Source organism: Oncorhynchus clarkii, unplaced genomic scaffold (assembly GCF_045791955.1).
Source record: "Oncorhynchus clarkii lewisi isolate Uvic-CL-2024 unplaced genomic scaffold, UVic_Ocla_1.0 unplaced_contig_9050_pilon_pilon, whole genome shotgun sequence".
Lineage (NCBI taxonomy): Eukaryota > Metazoa > Chordata > Actinopteri > Salmoniformes > Salmonidae > Oncorhynchus > Oncorhynchus clarkii.
Window position 1 is genome coordinate 8180 of NW_027259493.1, and position 21058 is coordinate 29237.

General features: G+C 41.5%; 1 protein-coding gene across 1 annotated transcript; it reads left to right on the top strand.

The window, feature by feature from the left end:
- The first annotated feature begins 311 nt into the window (after positions 1-311).
- LOC139400244 (arachidonate 5-lipoxygenase-activating protein-like) lies at positions 312-15232 on the top strand. Its single transcript, XM_071145227.1, has 5 exons — positions 312-446; positions 1825-1906; positions 9377-9447; positions 14434-14515; positions 14845-15232. The coding sequence occupies exons 1-5, from the start codon at positions 377-379 to the stop codon at positions 15005-15007; spliced, it is 468 nt and encodes a 155-aa protein (XP_071001328.1). The 5' UTR covers positions 312-376; the 3' UTR covers positions 15008-15232.
- Positions 15233-21058: the final 5826 nt, after the last annotated feature.

Here is a 21058-nt window from a genome sequence, read left to right on the forward strand (position 1 = left end):
TTTGATTTGAGTTCTACTGTTCTCTGTCTGAGTTCTACTGTACTCTGTCTGAGTTCTACTGTACTCTGTCTGAGTTCTACTGTACTCTGTCTGAATGAGTTCTACTGTACTCTGTCTGAATGAGTTCTACTGTACTCTGTCTGACTGCAAACCTTTTTCATAGTGGGTGAGGCAAGAATTTCTGAGTGTATTTCCATAAACCAAATAGAGGAAACAAACAGACTATGTAACAGGAAGTGCGAGAGAGAGAGAGAGAGAGAGAGAGAGAGAGAGAGAGATGTTATAACTGTTGTCTCTCCTCGTCCGTCCTTATATTCAAACATCCTGTCCTCCCTCTCGCGCCATCTCTCCCTCCGTCATCCCTCCATTCTGAGTCATGCTGTCCGTAGTGGTAGAACACATCTTCCTCCTGGTCCTCGTCACCCTCCTCAGTGTCCTGCAGAATGGTGAGAGAATGAATCAACTTTATATAAATGCAAATATATTTTTTTTTTATGACAGTCTTTATTGTATTTCAGCTAGGAGGTGCCATTGACATAAATAATATACACTATATATACAAAAGAATGTCGACACCCCTTCAAATTAGTGGATTCGGCTATTTCAGCCACAGCTGTTGCTGACAGGTGTATAACATTGAGCACACAGCCATGCAATCTCCACAGACAAACATTGACAATAGAATGGCCTGTACTGAAGAGCTCAGTGACTTTCAACGTGGCACAGTCATAGGATGCCACCTTTCCAACAAGTTAGTTTGTCAAATTTCTGCCCCGGTCAACTGTAAGTGTTGTTATTGTGAAGTGGAAACGTCTAGGAGCAACAACGACTCAGCCACGAAAAGGTAGACCACACAAGCACACAGAACGGGACCGCTGAGTGCTGAAGTGCGTAGCATGTTAAATTCATCTGTCCTCAGTTGCAACACTCATTGATCGTCTGTCCTCAGTTGGAACACTCACTACCGATGGAAACAACATTAGCGCAAGAACTGTTTGTCGGGAGCTTCATGAAATGTGTTTCCATGGCCAAGCAGCCGCACACAAGCCTAAGGTCACCATGCGCAATGCCAAGCGTCGGCTGGAGTGGTGTAAAGCTCACCACCATTGGACTCTGGATCAGTGGAAACACGTTCTGTGGGGTAATGAATCACGCTTCACCATCTGGCAGTCCGACAGACGAATCTGGGTTTGGCAGATGCCAGGAGAACGCTACCTGCCCCAATGCATTGTGACAACTGTACATGTTGATGGAGGGGGAATAATGTTCTGGGGCTGTTTTTCATGGTTCGGGCCCCTTAGTTCCAGTGAACAGAAATCTTAACGCTACAGCATATAATGACATTTTAGATGATTCTGTGCTTCCAACTTGGTGGCAACAGTTTTGGGAAGGCCCTTTCCTGTTTCAGCATGACATAACTGTGGTGTAGTTACAGTGCCAAAATTATCATCGTTAGTGAGAGGATAAATCAACTTTATTTATCAATTACAACATATATTTTATTTGAACCAGTAAGTCTCATTGAGATAGATAGATACCTTTATAAATATAGACGTGAGGAGGACTATTGTAAAGTAGCCCGCTACTGTGTGTGATTTAGAATAATAGTCGATATTAGTGGTGACATGTTCTCTGTCTGTTTATACTGTAAAATGTATTCATCATTGAACTTTTCGGATGATGCTTTCAGTTGAATAATATGGCTTGCTGTATATCACTTGATAATCAACGATGTTTCTTTGCTTCTCTGATCGATGATGAAGTATACATTTCTGACCGTTGGTGTTTTTTTTTTTTTTTTTAAATCTGTCGTGTGATTTCCAGCTTTCTTTGCAACGAAGGTAGAGAGGGAGGGTAAAGAGCACCACGCCAACACTTCTGCTTTTGAGAGAGTGTCCTGCGCCAAGTAAGTGACTTTCTAGCACATACACCATGCGTGCGCACACTTCATCTGTTCAATGTACACAACCTGGTCTGAGAGCATTTCGGATTATTCTGTACTTTCAAATCCGAGACACTCCATTTTAGTATTATATGCACAACGATAGTTTTTCCCTGTGTATTTACAATATGAACTAAGTCATAACAAAGAGGTAGAGGTCTGCCCGCACGCACACTCAGCTTTTCATAAACCACCCGCAACCGTAGGAACGAACTGCTCCCGAACCCGACCACAGTCACGCAACGTTATTTTAGCCATATGTGACACAGCTCACTTGCTAGTCATGGTCGCAGATTCTCATGTGGCCGATTATATTTGACTATCTGTATTACTGGGCTGTGTCAGCCAATAGGCTAGATGTAGTTTGATGTATTCTCTTTAGCTACGTTTTATGGGCTACCTTTGAGGAGTTGGACGGATTTCAGACAGATACAAGTATGGGTGATCAATATTTATTTCCAGGCAATGTGGTAAACTATAACCTAATCTTATTTAGGAAGTACGTTTCCTTTGAAAGATAACTGTGCCGTGCTTCTCCGCCCATTGACCAACTCTAATTACACGTGTACCTGATCTATTTTTTCAAGTTTTAAATTGAACCTTTAACCTTCATTTAACTAGGTAAGTCAGTTAAAGAACAAATTCTTATTTACAATGACGGCCTACCGGGGAACAGTGGGTTAACTTATCTACCAGGTATGGATACTGAGCTTCAAGCAGCAAGAATGATGACAGTGGACACTTGCACTTTCTCTTGAGCTACGTTTTGCATATAGGATATAGCCAACCTTTCAGGAGGACGATTAGTATATAGGATATAGCCAACCTTTCAGGAGGACGATTAGCATATAGGATATAGATAACCTTTCAGGAGGACAATTAGCATATAGGATATAGCCAACCTTTCAGGAGGACGATTAGTATATAGGATATAGCCAACCTTTCAGGAGGACAATTAGCATATAGGATATAGCCAACCTTTCAGGAGGACAATTAGCATATAGGATATAGCCAACCTTTCAGGAGGACGATTAGTATATAGGATATAGCCAACCTTTCAGGAGGACAATTAGCATATAGGATATAGCCAACCTTTCAGGAGGACAATTAGCATATAGGATATAGCCAACCTTTCAGGAGGACGATTAGTATATAGCCAACCTTTCAGGAGGACGATTAGCATATAGGATATAGCCAACCTTTCAGCAGGACGATTAGCATATAGGATATAGCCAACCTTTCAGGAGGACAATTAGCATATAGGATATAGCCAACCTTTCAGGAGGACAATTAGCATATAGGATATAGCCAACCTTTCAGGAGGACGATTAGCATATAGGATATAACCAATCTTTCAGAGGACAATTAGCATTTAGGGTATAGCCTACCTTTCAGGAGGATGATTAGCATATAGCCTACATTTTATGAAGACGATTAGCATATAGCCTACCTTAGGAGGACTATTAACATATAGGATATAGCCTACCTTTTATGATTAGCATGCAGGATATGGCCTACCTTTTAGAAGGACTATTAGCATTTAGGATATAGCCAACCTTTTTGGAGGACGATTAGCATATAGCCTACCTTAGGAGGACGATTAGCATATAGCCTATATTTTATGAAGACAATTAGCATATAGCCTACCTTAAGAGGACGACTTTTTATTTTCAACACAAAAAAATGCTGGGTTGTTTGGTTGATCCTACTGCTGGGTTGTGTGGTTGACTCTACTGCTGGGTTGTTTGGTTGACTTTACTGCTGGGTTGTTTGGTTGACTCTACTGCTGGGTTGTGTGGTTGACTCTACTGCTGGGTTGTGTGGTTGACTCTACTGCTGGGTTGTTTGGTTGACTCTACTGCTGGGTTGTTTGGTTGACTCTACTGCTGGGTTGTTTGGTTGACTCTACTGCTGGGTTGTTTGGTTAACTCTACTGTTGGGTTGTTTGGTTGACTCTACTGCTGGGTTGTTTGGTTAACTCTACTGTTGGGTTGTTTGGTTGACTCTACTGCTGGGTTGTTTGGTTGACTCTACTGTTGGGTTGTTTGGTTGACTCTACTGCTGGGTTGTTTGGTTGACTCTACTGCTGGGTTGTGTGGTTGACTCTACTGCTGGGTTGTTTGGTTGACTCTACTGTTGGGTTGTTTGGTTGACTTTACTGCTGGGTTGTTTGGTTGACTCTACTGCTGGGTTGTTTGGTTGACTCTACTGCTGGGTAGTTTGGTTGACTCTACTGCTGGGTTGCAGGCTTTGGGCCACTACTTGGGTTGTTATCGCTAACAGCTGCTGGGTTATTGGTGCTGGGTTATTTGTTCTGGGTGTTGGGTGTTGGGTTATTGATGCTGGGTTACTGAGATAATGACCCAGCAGGTCAGATCAAAAGACTGGAGGCGTAGTTTAGCAGGGGCGTGGCTTTCAGATAGTTATTTTGAACCACCCATGAGAGTAAATGTCATTCCTGTCCATCTGTTCTGTTGCATAGTTATCACATGTTAAGGTTGAACGTTTACATTTTTGCAGCTTCAATGAAAGTTACAGAAGTGTACGAGTTCCCTAAATGTAAATCCAATTAATAGGATGCAACAATGTGGTATACCCTATTATAATAAATCATCTTAATATTATAGAATACTGTGCTAAAGAAATACAGAAAAGTGTAAATGCAGTATGCAAACTTAATATGATGAATTGGGATGACATTTACGCTCATGGGTGGCCATTAAGATCTATCCAACGTGCTCAATGGGATTGAGATTTGGGCTCTTCGCTGACCATGGCAGAACACTGACATTCCTGTCTTGCAGGAAATCACGCACAGAACGAGCAGTATGGCTGTTGGCATTGTCATGCTGGAGGGTCATGTCAGGATGAGCCTGCAGGAAGGGTACCACATGAGGGAGGAGGATGTCTTCCCTGTAACGCACAGCATTGAGATTGCCTGCAATGACAACAAGCTCAGTCCGATGATGCTGTGACACACTGCCCCAGACCATGACGGACCCTCCACCTCCAAATCGATCCTGCTCCAGAGTACAGGCCTCGGTGTAACTCTCATTCCTTCGACGATAAACGCAAATCCGACAATCACCCCTGGTGAGACAAAACCGCAACTCGTCAGAGAAGAGCACTTTTTGCCAGTCCTGTCTGGTAGTGACGATGGGTTTGTGCCCATAGGCGACGTTGTTGCCGGTGATGTCTGGTGAGGACCTGCCTTACAACAGGCCTACAAGCCCTCAGCTCAGCCTCTCTCAGCCTAGTCTGAGCACTGATGGAGGGATTGTGTGTTCCTGGTGTAACTCGGGTAGTTGTTGTTGCCATCCTGTACCAGTCCCGCATGTGTGATGTTCGGATATACCGATCCTGTGCAGGTGTTGTTACAAGTGGTCTGCCACTGAAAGGATGATCAGCTGTCCGTCCTGTCTCCCTGTAGCGCTGTCTTAGGCGTCTCACAGTACAGACATTGCAATGTATTGCCCTGGCCACATCTGCAGTCCTCAATCCTCCTTGCAGCATGCCTAAGGCACTTTCACACAGATGAGCAGGGACCCTGGGCATCTTTCTTTTAGTGTTTTTCAGAGTCAGTAGAAAGGCCTCTTTAGTGTCCTAAGTTTTCATAACTGTGACCTTAATTGCCTCCCATCTGCAAGCTATTAGTGTCTTAACGACCGTTCTACAGGTGCATGTTCATGAATTATTTATGGTTCATTGAACAAGCATGGGAAACTGTGTTAAAACCCTTTACAATGAAAATCTGTGAAGTTATTTTGATTTTTTTACGAATTATCTTTGAATGACAGGTTCCTGGAAAAGAGCCGTTTCTATTTTTACTAGGTGCACTTGATCTCCCAAACCCAACTATCAGAGGAGAAGTAGTCCACTTCACTTGAAGCAGTGAATTCTGAGAGTTTTATGAATAATGCAACAAATATGTGTTTTTAACACAATAGGTAAAGCTAACGCATACAAAGCAGAAAGATGGCCCTTTCCAAATTATCTGCGGAACAATTTTTTAAAATTTTAATTCCAAAGTTCTCTGTCTCCCAACCGCAGCATGAAAAATGCTGACTGGGCTACAATGATCTCTGTCGAGACCCGCAGTACCTACCTTCTACAAGGAGGTATCATTGTAGCGATGTGTAATAATGGCTCCTGCTAGTCATTATTTCCCTGCTTCTTTACAGCTTATTACATTTACACAAATGCTACTACCCCCGTGTACCCAGCTATAACCTGATATGACAAGCCTTAACCTGATACTAGACAAGCCTTAACCTGATACTAGACAAGCCTTAACCTGATACTAGACAAGCCTTAACCTGATACTAGACAAGCCTTAACCTGATACTAGACACGCCATAACCTGATAAGACAAGCCATAACCTGATAATAGACAAGCTATAACCTGATACTAGACAAGCTATAACCTGATAATAGACAAGCTATAACCTGATACTAGACAAGCTATAACCTGATAAGACAAGCCATAACCTGATAAGACAAGCCATAACCTGATAACAGACAAGCCATAACCTGATAACAGACAAGCCATAACCTGATAAGACAAGCTATAACCTGATAACAGACAAGCCATAACCTGATAACAGACAAGCTATAACCTGATACTAGACAAGCCGTAACCTGATAAGACAAGCCATAACCTGATAAGACAAGCCATAACCTGATAAGACAAGCCATAACCTGATAATAGACAAGCTATAACCTGATACTAGACAAGCCTTAACCTGATACTAGCTAGACAAGCCTTAACCTGATACGAGACAAGCCATAACCTGATAAGACAAGCCATAACCTGATAAGACAAGCCATAACCTGATAATAGACAAGCTATAACCTGATAATAGACAAGCCTTAACCTGATACTAGACAAGCCATAACCTGATACGAGACAAGCCATAACCTGATAATAGACAAGCCATAACCTGATAATAAAGACAGTGTTTACTGTGTGGAACTGCCCTGGGGCTGTAGGGGAGGCTAGACTCTGTTTACTGTGTGGAACTGCCCTGGGGCTGTAGGAGAGATGCAGAAACAGAGGGTAAACTCAGAAATGTTGCTTGAGTTTGTTAGTAGGAGGCCATCGTTATTGCACTGATGTACTTCTTGTATTAAGCAAGGAAGCAGTGGCCCAACATCCTGTCTCTGCTCTGTAGGGAGGACTCATTTAAGATGGTTTTGTTAGCATCATAAATCATACATATGTGAACACACACACACACACACACACACACACACACACACACACACACACACACACACACACACACACACACACACACACACACACACACACACACACACACACACACACACACACACACACACACACACACATTAGCACCATGTTGCTTTCAGTGTAAGAGTCTTAGACGTCCCCAGTCTCTGCAGCCTATTGGGACACGTCCCCAGTCTCTACAGCCTATTGGGACACGTCCCCAGTCTCTGCAGCCTATTGGGACACGTCCCCAGTCTCTACAGCCTATTGGGACACGTCCCCAGTCTCTGCAGCCTATTGGGACACGTCCCCAGTCTCTACAGCCTATTGGGACACGTCCCCAGTCTCTGCATTCTTGTCTATTGGGACACGTCCCCAGTCTCTGCAGCCTATTGGGACACGTCCCCAGTCTCTGCAGCCTATTGGGACACGTCCCCAGTCTCTGCAGCCTATTGGGACACGTCCCCAGTCTCTACAGCCTATTGGGACACGTCCCCAGTCTCTGCAGCCTATTGGGACACGTCCCCAGTCTCTACAGCCTATTGGGACACGTCCCCAGTCTCTGCATTCTTGTCTATTGGGACACGTCCCCAGTCTCTGCAGCCTATTGGGACACGTCCCCAGTCTCTGCAGCCTATTGGGACACGTCCCCAGTCTCTGCAGCCTATTGGGACACGTCCCCAGTCTCTACAGCCTATTGGGACACGTCCCCAGTCTACAGCCTATTGGGACACGTCCCCAGTCTCTGCAGCCTATTGGGACACGTCCCCAGTCTCTACAACCTATTGGGACACGTCCCCAGTCTCTACAGCCTATTGGGACACGTTCCCAGTCTCTACAGCCTATTGGGACACGTCCCCAGTCTCTGCATCCTATTGGGACACGTCCTCAGTCTCCACAACCTATTGGGACACGTCCCCAGTCTCTACAGCCTATTGGGACACGGCCCCAGTCTCTGCAGCCTATTGGGACACGTCCCCAGTCTCTGCAGCCTTGTCTATTGGGACACGTCCCCAGTCTCTGCATCCTTGTCTATTGGGACACGTCCCCAGTCTCTGCAGCCTATTGGGACACCCCCCAGTCTCTACAGCCTATTGGGACATGTTACCAGTCTCTACAGCCTATTGGGACACGTACCCAGTTTCTACAGTGTATTGGGACACGTCCCCAGTCTCTACAGCCTATTGGGACACGTCTCCAGTCTCTACAGCCTATTGGGACACGTCCCCAGTCTCTACAGCCTATTGGGACATGCCCCCAATCTCTACAGTCTATTGGGACACGTCCCCAGTCTCTACATTCTATTGGGACACGCCCCCAGTCTCTACAGCCTATTGGGACACGCCCCCAGTCTCTACAGTCTATTAGGACACGTCCCCAGTCTCTACAGCCTATTGGGACACGCCCCCAGTCTCTACAGCCTATTGGGACACGTCCCCAGTCTCTTCAACTTCCCAAGATGCATCAGTAGTGGAACATTGCCGTATTCAGTTGTCCACATTACAGCAAAAATGTTTCGCAACCGGAAATGTTTTCCGGAGAGTTTCTTAATGGACAAGTACAGGCAGTCCCTCTTCGTTGGAAGCAGTTTTCATCCGTTAGGTGTCTAGTGAATACAACTGAGTTTGCTGTGTGACACAGAAATTATTATTATTATTATTATAATTTTTTTTTTTTTGGGGGGGGCTGTTTTTTTACTGCAACACCCGTCCCTCCCTTCACCCCTCCGACCCAGTGAGAGGGGAGGGGGGGGGGGGGGGTGGTATTCTGTCATTCATTGCGTCCAATTTCATCATTGTTCCACAACACTGCATGTTACACGTACCACACACCACAGACTAATGTGAAACGCCTCTCTTGTAGTAAAAAATAAGGGCTTCACCCCAGTGCCTCAATCTGAGGTTGACTCAGTCTGGGTTGTAAAACAAATGGTATTTTCAGCATTGTTTTTGTTTTTACATAATTTCCTACATAAGACACGGGGTGAATCCTGTAACTTCCTCTGACGTCACTTAGCGAATACTGAACGTACGTGTCTGTTTAGGATCCGCCCCTCAGCTGTTACCAGTCCAGTTACGACAATTGTGGTTTCCTTTTACTTGACTCTGTTAGGTTTCTTTGTGAAGGACAATATACATCGCTGTGAGAATTATTTCCTAATGTGATTCTCCTGTTTCTATGTGTGTTAACCCCCCACCAAGTCGTAACTGCATGGATTCATACCCTACATTCCTGGCTGTATTGTGGTGTGCTGGGCTGTGTCTCAACCAAGGTAAATCACTAACAAATCAAATCAAATGTATTTATAAAGCCCTTCTTACATCAGCTGATATCTCAAAGTGCTGTACAGAAACCCAGCCAAACACGCATGCATACACACACACACACACACACACACACATACACACACACACACACACACACACACACACACACACACACACACACACACACACACACACATACACACACACACACACACACACACACACACACACACACACACACACACACACACACATACACACACACACACACACACACACACACACATACACACACACACACACACACACACACACACACACACACACACACATACACACACACACACACACACACGTAAAAAAAAAATAATAATAAAAAGAAAAAAATTGACAAATTAAATTGACAGTATGTTTCTTTATCTACTATGATTCCCTAACTAACTCTAACTGTGATCTACTATGATTCCCTAACTAACTCTAACTGTGATCTACTATGATTCCCTGACTAACTCTATTGTGATCTACTATGATTCCCTAACTAACTCTAACTGTGATCTACTATGATTCCCTAACTAACTCTAACTGTGATCTACTATGATTCCCTGACTAACTCTATTGTGATCTACTATGATTCCCTAACTAACTCTAACTGTGATCTACTATGATTCCCTAACTAACTCTAACTGTGATCTACTATGATTCCCTAACTAACTCTAACTGTGATCTACTATGATTCCCTGACTAACTCTATTGTGATCTACTATGATTCCCTAACTAACTCTAACTGTGATCTACTATGATTCCCTAACTAACTCTAACTGTGATCTACTATGATTCCCTGACTAACTCTATTGTGATCTACTATGATTCCCTAACTAACTCTAACTGTGATCTACTATGATTCCCTAACTAACTCTAACTGTGATCTACTATGATTCCCTAACTAACTCTATTGTGATCTACTATGATTCCCTAACTAACTCTAACTGTGATCTACTATGATTCCCTAACTAACTCTATTGTGATCTACTATGATTCCCTGACTAACTCTATTGTGATCTACTATGATTCCCTAACTAACTCTAACTGTGATCTACTATGATTCCCTAACTAACTCTAACTGTGATCTACTATGATTCCCTAACTAACTCTAACTGTGATCTACTATGATTCCCTAACTAACTCTAACTGTGATCTACTATGATTCCCTAACTAACTCTAACTGTGATCTACTATGATTCCCTAACTAACTCTATTGTGATCTACTATGATTCCCTGACTAACTCTATTGTGATCTACTATGATTCCCTAACTAACTCTAACTGTGATCTACTATGATTCCCTAACTAACTCTATTGTGATCTACTATGATTCCCTAACTAACTCTATTGTGATCTAGTATGATTCCCTAACTAACTCTATTGTGATCTAGTATGACTCCCTAACTAACTCTATTGTGATCTAGTATGATTCCCTAACTAACTCTAACTGTGATCCAGTATGATTCCCTAACTAACTCTATTGTGATCTAGTATGATTCCCTAACTAACTCTATTGTGATCTAGTATGATTCCCTAACTAACTCTATTGTGATCTAGTATGATTCCCTAACTAACTAACTATATTGTGATCTAGTATGATTCCCTAACTAACTCTATTGTGATCTAGTATGATTCCCTAACTAACTCTATTGTGATCTAGTATGATTCCCTAACTAACTCTATTGTGATCTAGTATGATTCCCTAACTAACTCTATTGTGATCTAGTATGATTCCCTAACTAACTCTATTGTGATCTACTATGATTCCCTAACTAACTATATTGTGATCTACTATGATTCCCTAACTAACTCTATTGTGATCTAGTATGATTCCCTAACTAACTCTATTGTGATCTAGTATGATTCCCTAACTAACTCTATTGTGATCTACTATGATTCCCTAACTAACTCTATTGTGATCTACTATGATTCCCTAACTAACTCTAACTGTGATCTACTATGATTCCCTAACTAACTCTATTGTGATCTACTATGATTCCCTAACTAACTCTATTGTGATCTACTATGATTCCCTAACTAACTCTAACTGTGATCTACTATGATTCCCTAACTAACTCTATTGTGATCTACTATGATTCCCTAACTAACTCTATTGTGATCTAGTATGATTCCCTAACTAACTCTATTGTGGTCTGGTATGATTCCCTAACTAACTCTAACTGTGATCTACTATGATTCCCTAACTAACTCTATTGTGATCTACTATGATTCCCTAACTAACTCTAACTGTGATCTACTATGATTCCCTAACTAACTCTATTGTGATCTACTATGATTCCCTGACTAACTCTATTGTGATCTACTATGATTCCCTAACTAACTCTAACTGTGATCTACTATGATTCCCTAACTAACTCTAACTGTGATCTACTATGATTCCCTAACTAACTCTAACTGTGATCTACTATGATTCCCTAACTAACTCTAACTGTGATCTACTATGATTCCCTAACTAACTCTAACTGTGATCTACTATGATTCCCTAACTAACTCTATTGTGATCTACTATGATTCCCTGACTAACTCTATTGTGATCTACTATGATTCCCTAACTAACTCTAACTGTGATCTACTATGATTCCCTAACTAACTCTATTGTGATCTACTATGATTCCCTAACTAACTCTATTGTGATCTAGTATGATTCCCTAACTAACTCTATTGTGATCTAGTATGACTCCCTAACTAACTCTATTGTGATCTAGTATGATTCCCTAACTAACTCTAACTGTGATCCAGTATGATTCCCTAACTAACTCTATTGTGATCTAGTATGATTCCCTAACTAACTCTATTGTGATCTAGTATGATTCCCTAACTAACTCTATTGTGATCTAGTATGATTCCCTAACTAACTAACTATATTGTGATCTAGTATGATTCCCTAACTAACTCTATTGTGATCTAGTATGATTCCCTAACTAACTCTATTGTGATCTAGTATGATTCCCTAACTAACTCTATTGTGATCTAGTATGATTCCCTAACTAACTCTATTGTGATCTAGTATGATTCCCTAACTAACTCTATTGTGATCTACTATGATTCCCTAACTAACTATATTGTGATCTACTATGATTCCCTAACTAACTCTATTGTGATCTAGTATGATTCCCTAACTAACTATATTGTGATCTACTATGATTCCCTAACTAACTCTATTGTGATCTAGTATGATTCCATAACTAACTCTATTGTGATCTACTATGATTCCCTAACTAACTATATTGTGATCTACTATGATTCCCTAACTAACTCTATTGTGATCTAGTATGATTCCCTAACTAACTCTATTGTGATCTACTATGATTCCCTAACTAACTCTATTGTGATCTACTATGATTCCCTAACTAACTCTAACTGTGATCTACTATGATTCCCTAACTAACTCTATTGTGATCTACTATGATTCCCTAACTAACTCTATTGTGATCTACTATGATTCCCTAACTAACTCTAACTGTGATCTACTATGATTCCCTAACTAACTCTATTGTGATCTACTATGATTCCCTAACTAACTCTATTGTGATCTAGTATGATTCCCTAACTAACTCTATTGTGGTCTGGTATGATTCCCTAACTAACTCTATTGTGATCTACTATGATTCCCTAACTAACTCTAACTGTGATCTACTATGATTCCCTAACTAACTCTATTGTGATCTAGTATGATTCCCTAACTAACTCTATTGTGGTCTGGTATGATTCCCTAACTAACTCTATTGTGATCTACTATGATTCCCTAACTAACTCTAACTGTGATCTACTATGATTCCCTAACTAACTCTATTGTGATCTACTATGATTCCCTAACTAACTCTAACTGTGATCTACTATGATTCCCTAACTAACTCTATTGTGATCTAGTATGATTCCCTGACTAACTCTATTGTGATCTACTATGATTCCCTAACTAACTCTAACTGTGATCTACTATGATTCCCTAACTAACTCTATTGTGATCTACTATGATTCCCTAACTAACTCTAACTGTGATCTACTATGATTCCCTAACTAACTCTATTGTGATCTAGTATGATTCCCTAACTAACTTTATTGTGATCTACTATGATTCCCTAACTAACTCTAACTGTGATCTACTATGATTCCCTAACTAACTCTATTGTGATCTACTATGATTCCCTAACTAACTCTATTGTGATCTAGTATTATTCCCTAACTAACTTTATTGTGATCTAGTATGATTCCCTAACTAACTCTAACTGTGATCTACTATGATTCCCTAACTAACTTTATTGTGATCTAGTATGATTCCCTAACTAACTCTAACTGTGATCTAGTATGATTCCCTAACTAACTCTGTGATCTAGTATGATTCCCTAACTAACTCTATTGTGATCTAGTATGATTCCCTAACTAACTCTATTGTGATCTATTATGATTCCCTAACTAACAGTGATCTAGTATGATTCCCTGACTAACTCTATTGTGATCTACTATGATTCCCTAACTAACTCTATTGTGATCTAGTATGATTCCCTAACTAACTCTAACTGTGATCTAGTATGATTCCCTGACTAACTCTATTGTGATCTACTATGATTCCCTAACTAACTCTATTGTGATCTACTATGATTCCCTAACTAACTCTATTGTGATCTAGTATGATTCCCTAACTAACTCTAACTGTGATCTAGTATGATTCCCTAACTAACTCTGTGATCTAGTATGATTCCCTAACTAACTCTATTGTGATCTAGTATGATTCCCTAACTAACTCTATTGTGATCTATTATGATTCCCTAACTAACTGTGATCTAGTATGATTCCCTGACTAACTCTATTGTGATCTACTATGATTCCCTAACTAACTCTATTGTGATCTAGTATGATTCCCTAACTAACTCTAACTGTGATCTAGTATGATTCCCTGACTAACTCTAACTGTGATCTTGGTGTGTTCAGCTCCTGCTGCCTTCGCAGGGCTCGTCTACCTGGTGGCCAGACAGAAGTACTTTGTTGGGTATATGGGGCAGACATCTCAGAGGTGAGAGAGTGTGTGTGTACCTGTGTGTGTGTACCTGTGTGTGTGTGTGTGTGTGTACCTAAGTATGTGTGTGTGTGTGTATGTTTGTACCTGTGTGTGTGTGTGTGTGTGTATGTGTGTACCTGTGTGTGTGTGTGTGTGTGTGTGTATGTGTGTACCTGTGTGTGTGTACCTGTGTGTGTGTATGTGTGTACCTGTGTGTGTGTACCTGTGTGTGTGTGTGTATGTGTGTGTGTGTGTGTGTGTGTGTGTGTGTGTACCTGTCTACGTGTGTGTGTGTGTGTGTGTGTGTGTAACTGACTGACTGTATTGTATGTTCTGTCTGACAGCACTCCAGGGTACATGTTTGGGAAACGTGTCCTGTCCTTCCTGTTCCTGATGTGCATTGTGGGTATCTTCAACCTCCTGCTGGTGCGTTACTTTGGCAACGACTTTAAAGACACCGTGGAGACCATCACCACCGCAGCTTCCGTTCTACTCCTCATTCCCTGAACACGCGTGTGTGTGTGTGTGTGTGTGTGTGTGTGTGTGTGTGTGTGTGTGTGTCTGTGTGTGTGTGTGTGATGTACTATGGCAGTGACTATAAAGTCCAGTTCTTTGCGCCGTGCATCATGGGTAGTCAGTATATGAGATGGTTGATTCAATGTGGTGAAAATGGCCTCTTCTGTGCTCAATCATTTCACGTTTTATTTTTTCGAAAAAAAAAGAAAAAAAAAACGTTTTTATTTGAGTCTGGAAATAAATAAAAAAAACAATACAAATAACACTACAGAGACTCCAATTTAGTGATGAAGACAACACATCATCCCACTGACTGTCCTATGGACCGTTCCTACAGTCAGTCTACACCAGGGCCGTCCAACTCGTTCCATGGAGGACCTCGTGTCTGCAGGTTTTTCGTTTTTCTCCCCTTTCAATTAAGCCCTAGACAACCAGGTGAGAGAAGTTCCTTACTAATTACCGACCTTGATTCATCAATCAGGTACGAGGGAGGAGAGAAAACCCTTCAGACACTCGGCACTCCGTGAAATTACTTTAACATATGTGGTCTAAAGGGACTCCTCTAAAGACCATATAGTCAATCAATCATTTAAATGTATTTAAATGTCCTTCTTACATCAGCCGATATCTCAAAGTGCTGTACAGAAACCCAGCCTAAAACCCCAAACAGCAAGCAAAGCAGGTGTAGAAGCACGGTGGCTAGGAAAAACTCCCTAGAAAGGCAGGAACCTAAGAAGAAACTTAGAGAGGAACCAGTCTATGAGGGGTGCATCTGTTGGATTTCTATGGATTTCACATGACTGGGAATGCATCTGTTGGTCAATGTGCCTCCCAATGGGCAACAGGATCTCTTAACGCTATTTTTTGTGCATTCAAATTGCCATCGATAAAATACGAATTGTGTTGGTTGTCCGTAGCTTATGCCAGCCCATACCATAACCCCACCAACCACCATGGGGCACTCTGTTCGCACAAAACAAAATGGCTGTCCCCTGAAACATGGACCAAGATCTATCCACTTCACCTGAGAGGGGTCGCTGTCCCCTGAAACATGGACCAAGATCTATCCACTTCAACTGAGAGGGGTCGCTGTCCCCTGAAACATGCCCCTTAAATATTGTCATTCTTGATGAGGACTCATCTTCTACCATGGTAGGTGATCTACAAGGGTGAGGTTCTTTTTTACATTAAAACATAAGAAATTATATATATCTCAATACACTTATTTTCTAAGAATCACACTCTTATTAGATATATATTTTTTTGTAACAGACAAATTACAAACAGACAAACTCATGGTAACTCTGTAGCTCTCACCGGCCACAGAGGAGATAGTCCTGTCCAACCCTCTCTCCATCTCTCATGATCAGAGGGTTACCGGTATCAATGGCCACCACATACCACTGGAGTACTGGGGGAGGGAGAGAGAGAGGGGGGGATGACAGAGAGAGGGAGGGAGAGAGACGGGGGATGACAGAGAGAGGAAGACGGAGAGAGAGGGGGGATGACAGAGAGAGGGGTTGGGGAGAGAGTCAGTCACTCTGCACCGTCTGTATTAGTATTAGTCTAATATTAGTATTAGTCTGTATTAGTCTGTATTAGTATTAGTCTGTATTAGTATTAGTCTGTATTAGTCTGTATTAGTATTAGTCTGTATTAGTATTAGTCTGTATTAGTCTATATTAGTATTAGTCTGTATTAGTATTAGTCTGTATTAGTCTGTATTAGTATTAGTCTGTATTAGTCTGTATTAGTATTAGTCTAATATTAGTATTAGTCTGTATTAGTCTGTATTAGTATTAGTCTAATATTAGTATTAGTCTGTATTAGTCTGTATTAGTATTAGTCTAATATTAGTATTAGTCTGTATTAGTCTGTATTAGTATTAGTCTGTATTAGTCTATATTAGTATTAGTCTGTATTAGTATTAGTCTGTATTAGTCTGTATTAGTATTAGTCTGTATTAGTCTGTATTAGTATTAGTCTGTATTAGTCTGTATTAGTATTAGTCTGTATTAGTATTAGTACTATTCTGTATTAGTATTAGTCTAATATTAGTATTAGTCTGTATTAGTCTGTATTAGTATTAGTCTGTATTAGTATTAGTACTATTCTGTATTAGTATTAGTCTAATATTAGTATTTGTCTGTATTAGTATTAGTCTGTATTAGTATTAGTCTAATATTTGTATTTGTCTGTATTAGTATTTGTCTGTATTAGTATTAGTCTCTTAGTATTAGTCTGTATTAGTAGTATTCTGTATTAGTATTAGTCTGTATTAGTATTAGTCTGTATTAATATTGTATTAGTCTGTATTAGTATTAGTCTGTATTAGTATTGTATTAGTATTGTATTCGTATTAGTCTGTATTAATGTTAGTCTGTATTAATGTCTGTATTAGTATTAGTCTAGTATTAGTCTGTATTAGTGTTAGTCTGTATTAATGTCTGTATTAGTATTAGTCTAGTATTAGTCTGTATTAGGTTTAGTCTGTATTAATATTCACCTGTATTAATATTCATCTAGTATTAATATTTGTCTTGTATTAGTCTATATTAGTATTAGTCTGTATTAGTATTATTCTGTATTAGTATTAGTCTGTATTAGTCTAGTATTAGTTTTAGTCTGTATTAGTATTCGTCTAGTATCAGTATTTGTCTAGTATTAGTAAATCAAATCAAATGTTATTTGTCACATACACATGGTTAGCAGATGTTAATGCGAGTGTAGTGAAATGCTTGTGCTTCTAGTTCCGACCATGCAGTAATAACCAACAAGTAATCTAACCTAACAATTTCACAACAAGTGTAATGGATTGAATAAGAATATGTACATAAAAATATATGAATGAGTGATGGTATAGAACAGCATAGGCAAGATGCAGTAGATGGTATAGAGTACAGTATATACATATGAGATGAGTAATGTAGGGTGTGTAAACATTATATAAAGTGGCATTGTTTAAAGTGGCTAGTGATACATTTATTACATACATTTTTTCCATTATTAAAGTGGCTGGAGTTGAGTCAGTATGTTGGCAGCAGCCTCTCTGTGTTAGTGGTGGCTGTTTAACAGTCTGATGACCTTAGAAGATAGAAGCTGTTTTTTTTTCAGTCTCTCGGTCCCAGTTTTGTTTCCCCTCTATACTGACCTCGCCTTCTGGATGGTAGCGGGGTGAACAGGCAGTGGCTCGGGTGGTTGTTGTCCTTGATGATCTTTATGGTCTTCCTGTGACATTGGGAGGTGTAGGTGTCCTGGAGGGCAGGTAGTTTGCCCCCGGTGATGCGTTGTGCAGACCTCACTACCCTCTGGAGAGCCTTACGGTTGAGGGCGGTGCAGTTGCCGTACCAGGCGGTGATACAGCCCGATAGGAAGCTCTCGATTGTGCATCTGTAAAAGTTTGTGTTTTTGGTGACAAGCCGAATTTCCTCAGCCTCCTGAGGTTGAAGAGGCGCTGCTGCGCCTTCTTCACCACGCTGTCTGTGTGGGTGGACCATTTCAGTTTGTCCGTGATGTGTACACAGAGGAACTTAAAACTTTCCACCTTCTCCACTACTGTCCCCTCTGTGGATAGGGGGCTGCTTCCTCTGCTGTTTCCTGAAGTCCACAATCATCTCCTTTGTTTTGTTGACATTGAGTTTGAGGTTATTTTCCTGACACCACACTCCGAGGGGCCTCACCTCCTCCCTGTAGGCCGTCTCGTCGTTGTTGGTAATCAAGCCTACCACTGTGTCGTCTGCAAACTTGATGATTGAGTTGGAGGCGTGCATGACCACGCAGTCATGGGTGAACAGGGAGTACAGGAGAGGGCTGAGAACACACCCTTGTGGGGCCCCAGTGTTGAGGATCAGATGATCAGAAGATGTTGTTACCTTCCCTCACCACCTGGGGGCGGCCCGTCAGGAAGTCCAGGACCCAGTTGCACAGGCCGGGGTCTGAGGACTGGCTTCCATCTGGCCACTCTACCATAAAGGCCTGATTGGTGGAGTGCTGCAGAGGAACAGAGGAACTCTCTGTCAGATTGACCATCGGGTTCTTGGTCACCTCCCTGACCAAGACCCTTCTACTCTGATTACTCAGTTTGACCGGGCGGCCAGCTCTAGGAAGAGTCTTCGTGGTTCCAAACTTCTTCCATTTAAGAATGATGGCCATTGTGTTCTTGTGGACCTTCAATGCTGAAGACATTTTTTGGTACCCATCCCCAGATCTGTGCCTCGACACAATCCTGTCTCGGAGCTCTACAGACAATTCCTTCGAACCTCATGGCTTTGTTTTTGCTCTGACATGCACTGTCAACTGTGGGACCTTATATAGACAGGTGTGTGCCTTTCCAAATCATGTCCAATCAATTGAATTTACCACAGGTGGACTCCAATCAAGTTGTAGAAACATTTCAAGGATGATCAATGGAAACAGGATGCACCTGAGCTCAATTTCGAGTCTCATAGCAAAGGGTCTGAATACTTATGTCAATGTTGTTTTTTTTAAATAAATTTGCAGCCATTTCTGAAAACCTGTTTTCACTTTGTCATTATGGGGTATTGTGTATAGATTACTGAGGATAAAAAAATAAAAAAAATAAATCAATTTTAAGAATAAGGCTGTAACAAAAACAGTGTGGGAAAAAGTCAAAGGGTCGGAATTATTTATGAAGGCACCGTACTAAATAATATATGTGTAAAATTAGTTGTGATTTAGAATGGACCATTATCATGTTCCTGTCTCGGAACAGGGGCATAGGAAAAAAAATAAATGTTCATCTAAAACAGCTTTTCCCCATGCTTCATTTTCATGCCAGCCAAGTAGGATATACTCCTGCTGTAGAGATATGCAATGTGCTTCATATTAACAAGGCTGATAAATAAATATAGTAGGCCTAGACTATAGAAAGCTGATCCTCCACTTTTTAATAGAGGCCAGCATAACTCTGTTGTCTCGCGCAATTGCATAGTATATATAAATGTTGCGCAACATGAGATCTCATGAAGTCCTTGATCAGATTTTCCATTAGATTTTCTATTGATGTCAGAGTGATTAGAGGGACAATAGAGTGCTGAGTACCAGGCAGTTAGCAAGTTTGGTAGGTTACTAATGACCATCAGCGGGCATCAGAGCTTAGAGAAACATAATTACAGTGACAAAACAGTCAGATGGAATTTGACTGCCACCATGACTCATGACCGTCGGTGTGGCGGTAATACGGTCACCGTAACACCTCTAGCCCCGAGGCAGCAGCGGGCAATGAGACGGGGGCGGTTCTCCCTGGACGAGGACATTCTACAAACGTTGGACGGGGACGTACGGACATCCATCGGAATGGGTCCCTTAGCTGCAGAACCAACACCAGTTTCATATGTGGCCACTCAACAGCCCCGTCACGTTCCACCAACACGTTCCACCGTTCCTGCCCTCAGCCCCTCTGGTTTCGCTACTGTCAGCCTCTCAGCCCCGCCACGTCCATCCTCCTCTGGCTGGCCGTATTCCACTCTGGGGCTGGCCGTATTCCACTCTGGGGCTGGCCGTATTCCACTCTGGGGCTGGCCTTATCCCACTCTGGAGCTGAACGTATCCCACTCTGGGGCTGGCCGTATCCAACTGTGAGGCTGGCTGGGGGGCGTTGCCTCCCACCCAGGGAGACGGGTCATGGGTCATGTGTGACAACTGTTGGAAGTGGTTCCACTGTGTGGGGTGGAGTATTCATTTTTATATAATTAAATTTAGTTTATTTTTATATAAGTATGTCACGTTCTGACCATAGTTCTTTTGTGTTTTCTTTGTTTTAGTGTTGGTCAGGACGTGAGCTGAGTGGGCATTCTATGTTGTGTGTCTAGTTTTCCCGTTTCTATGTTTGGCCTGATATGGTTCTCAATCAGAGGCAGGTGTTAGTCATTGTCTCTGATTGGGAACCATATTTAGGTAGCCTGTTTTGTGTTGGGTTTTGTGGGTGGTTGTTTCCTGTCTTTGTGTCTATGCACCAGATAGGACTGTTTCGGTTTTTCACATGTGTTGTCTTGGTATTTTGTAGTGTTCACGTTTATGGTC

Coding starts and splice junctions, on each gene's coding strand:
- LOC139400244 (XM_071145227.1), top strand. CDS start 377: ATGCTGTCCGTAGTGGTAGAACACATCTTCCTCCTGGTCCTCGTCACC. Junction 1,907..9,376: donor GAGAGAGTGTCCTGCGCCAA/GTAAGTGACTTT, acceptor CCCCCCACCAAG/TCGTAACTGCATGGATTCAT. Junction 14,516..14,844: donor ATGGGGCAGACATCTCAGAG/GTGAGAGAGTGT, acceptor TCTGTCTGACAG/CACTCCAGGGTACATGTTTG.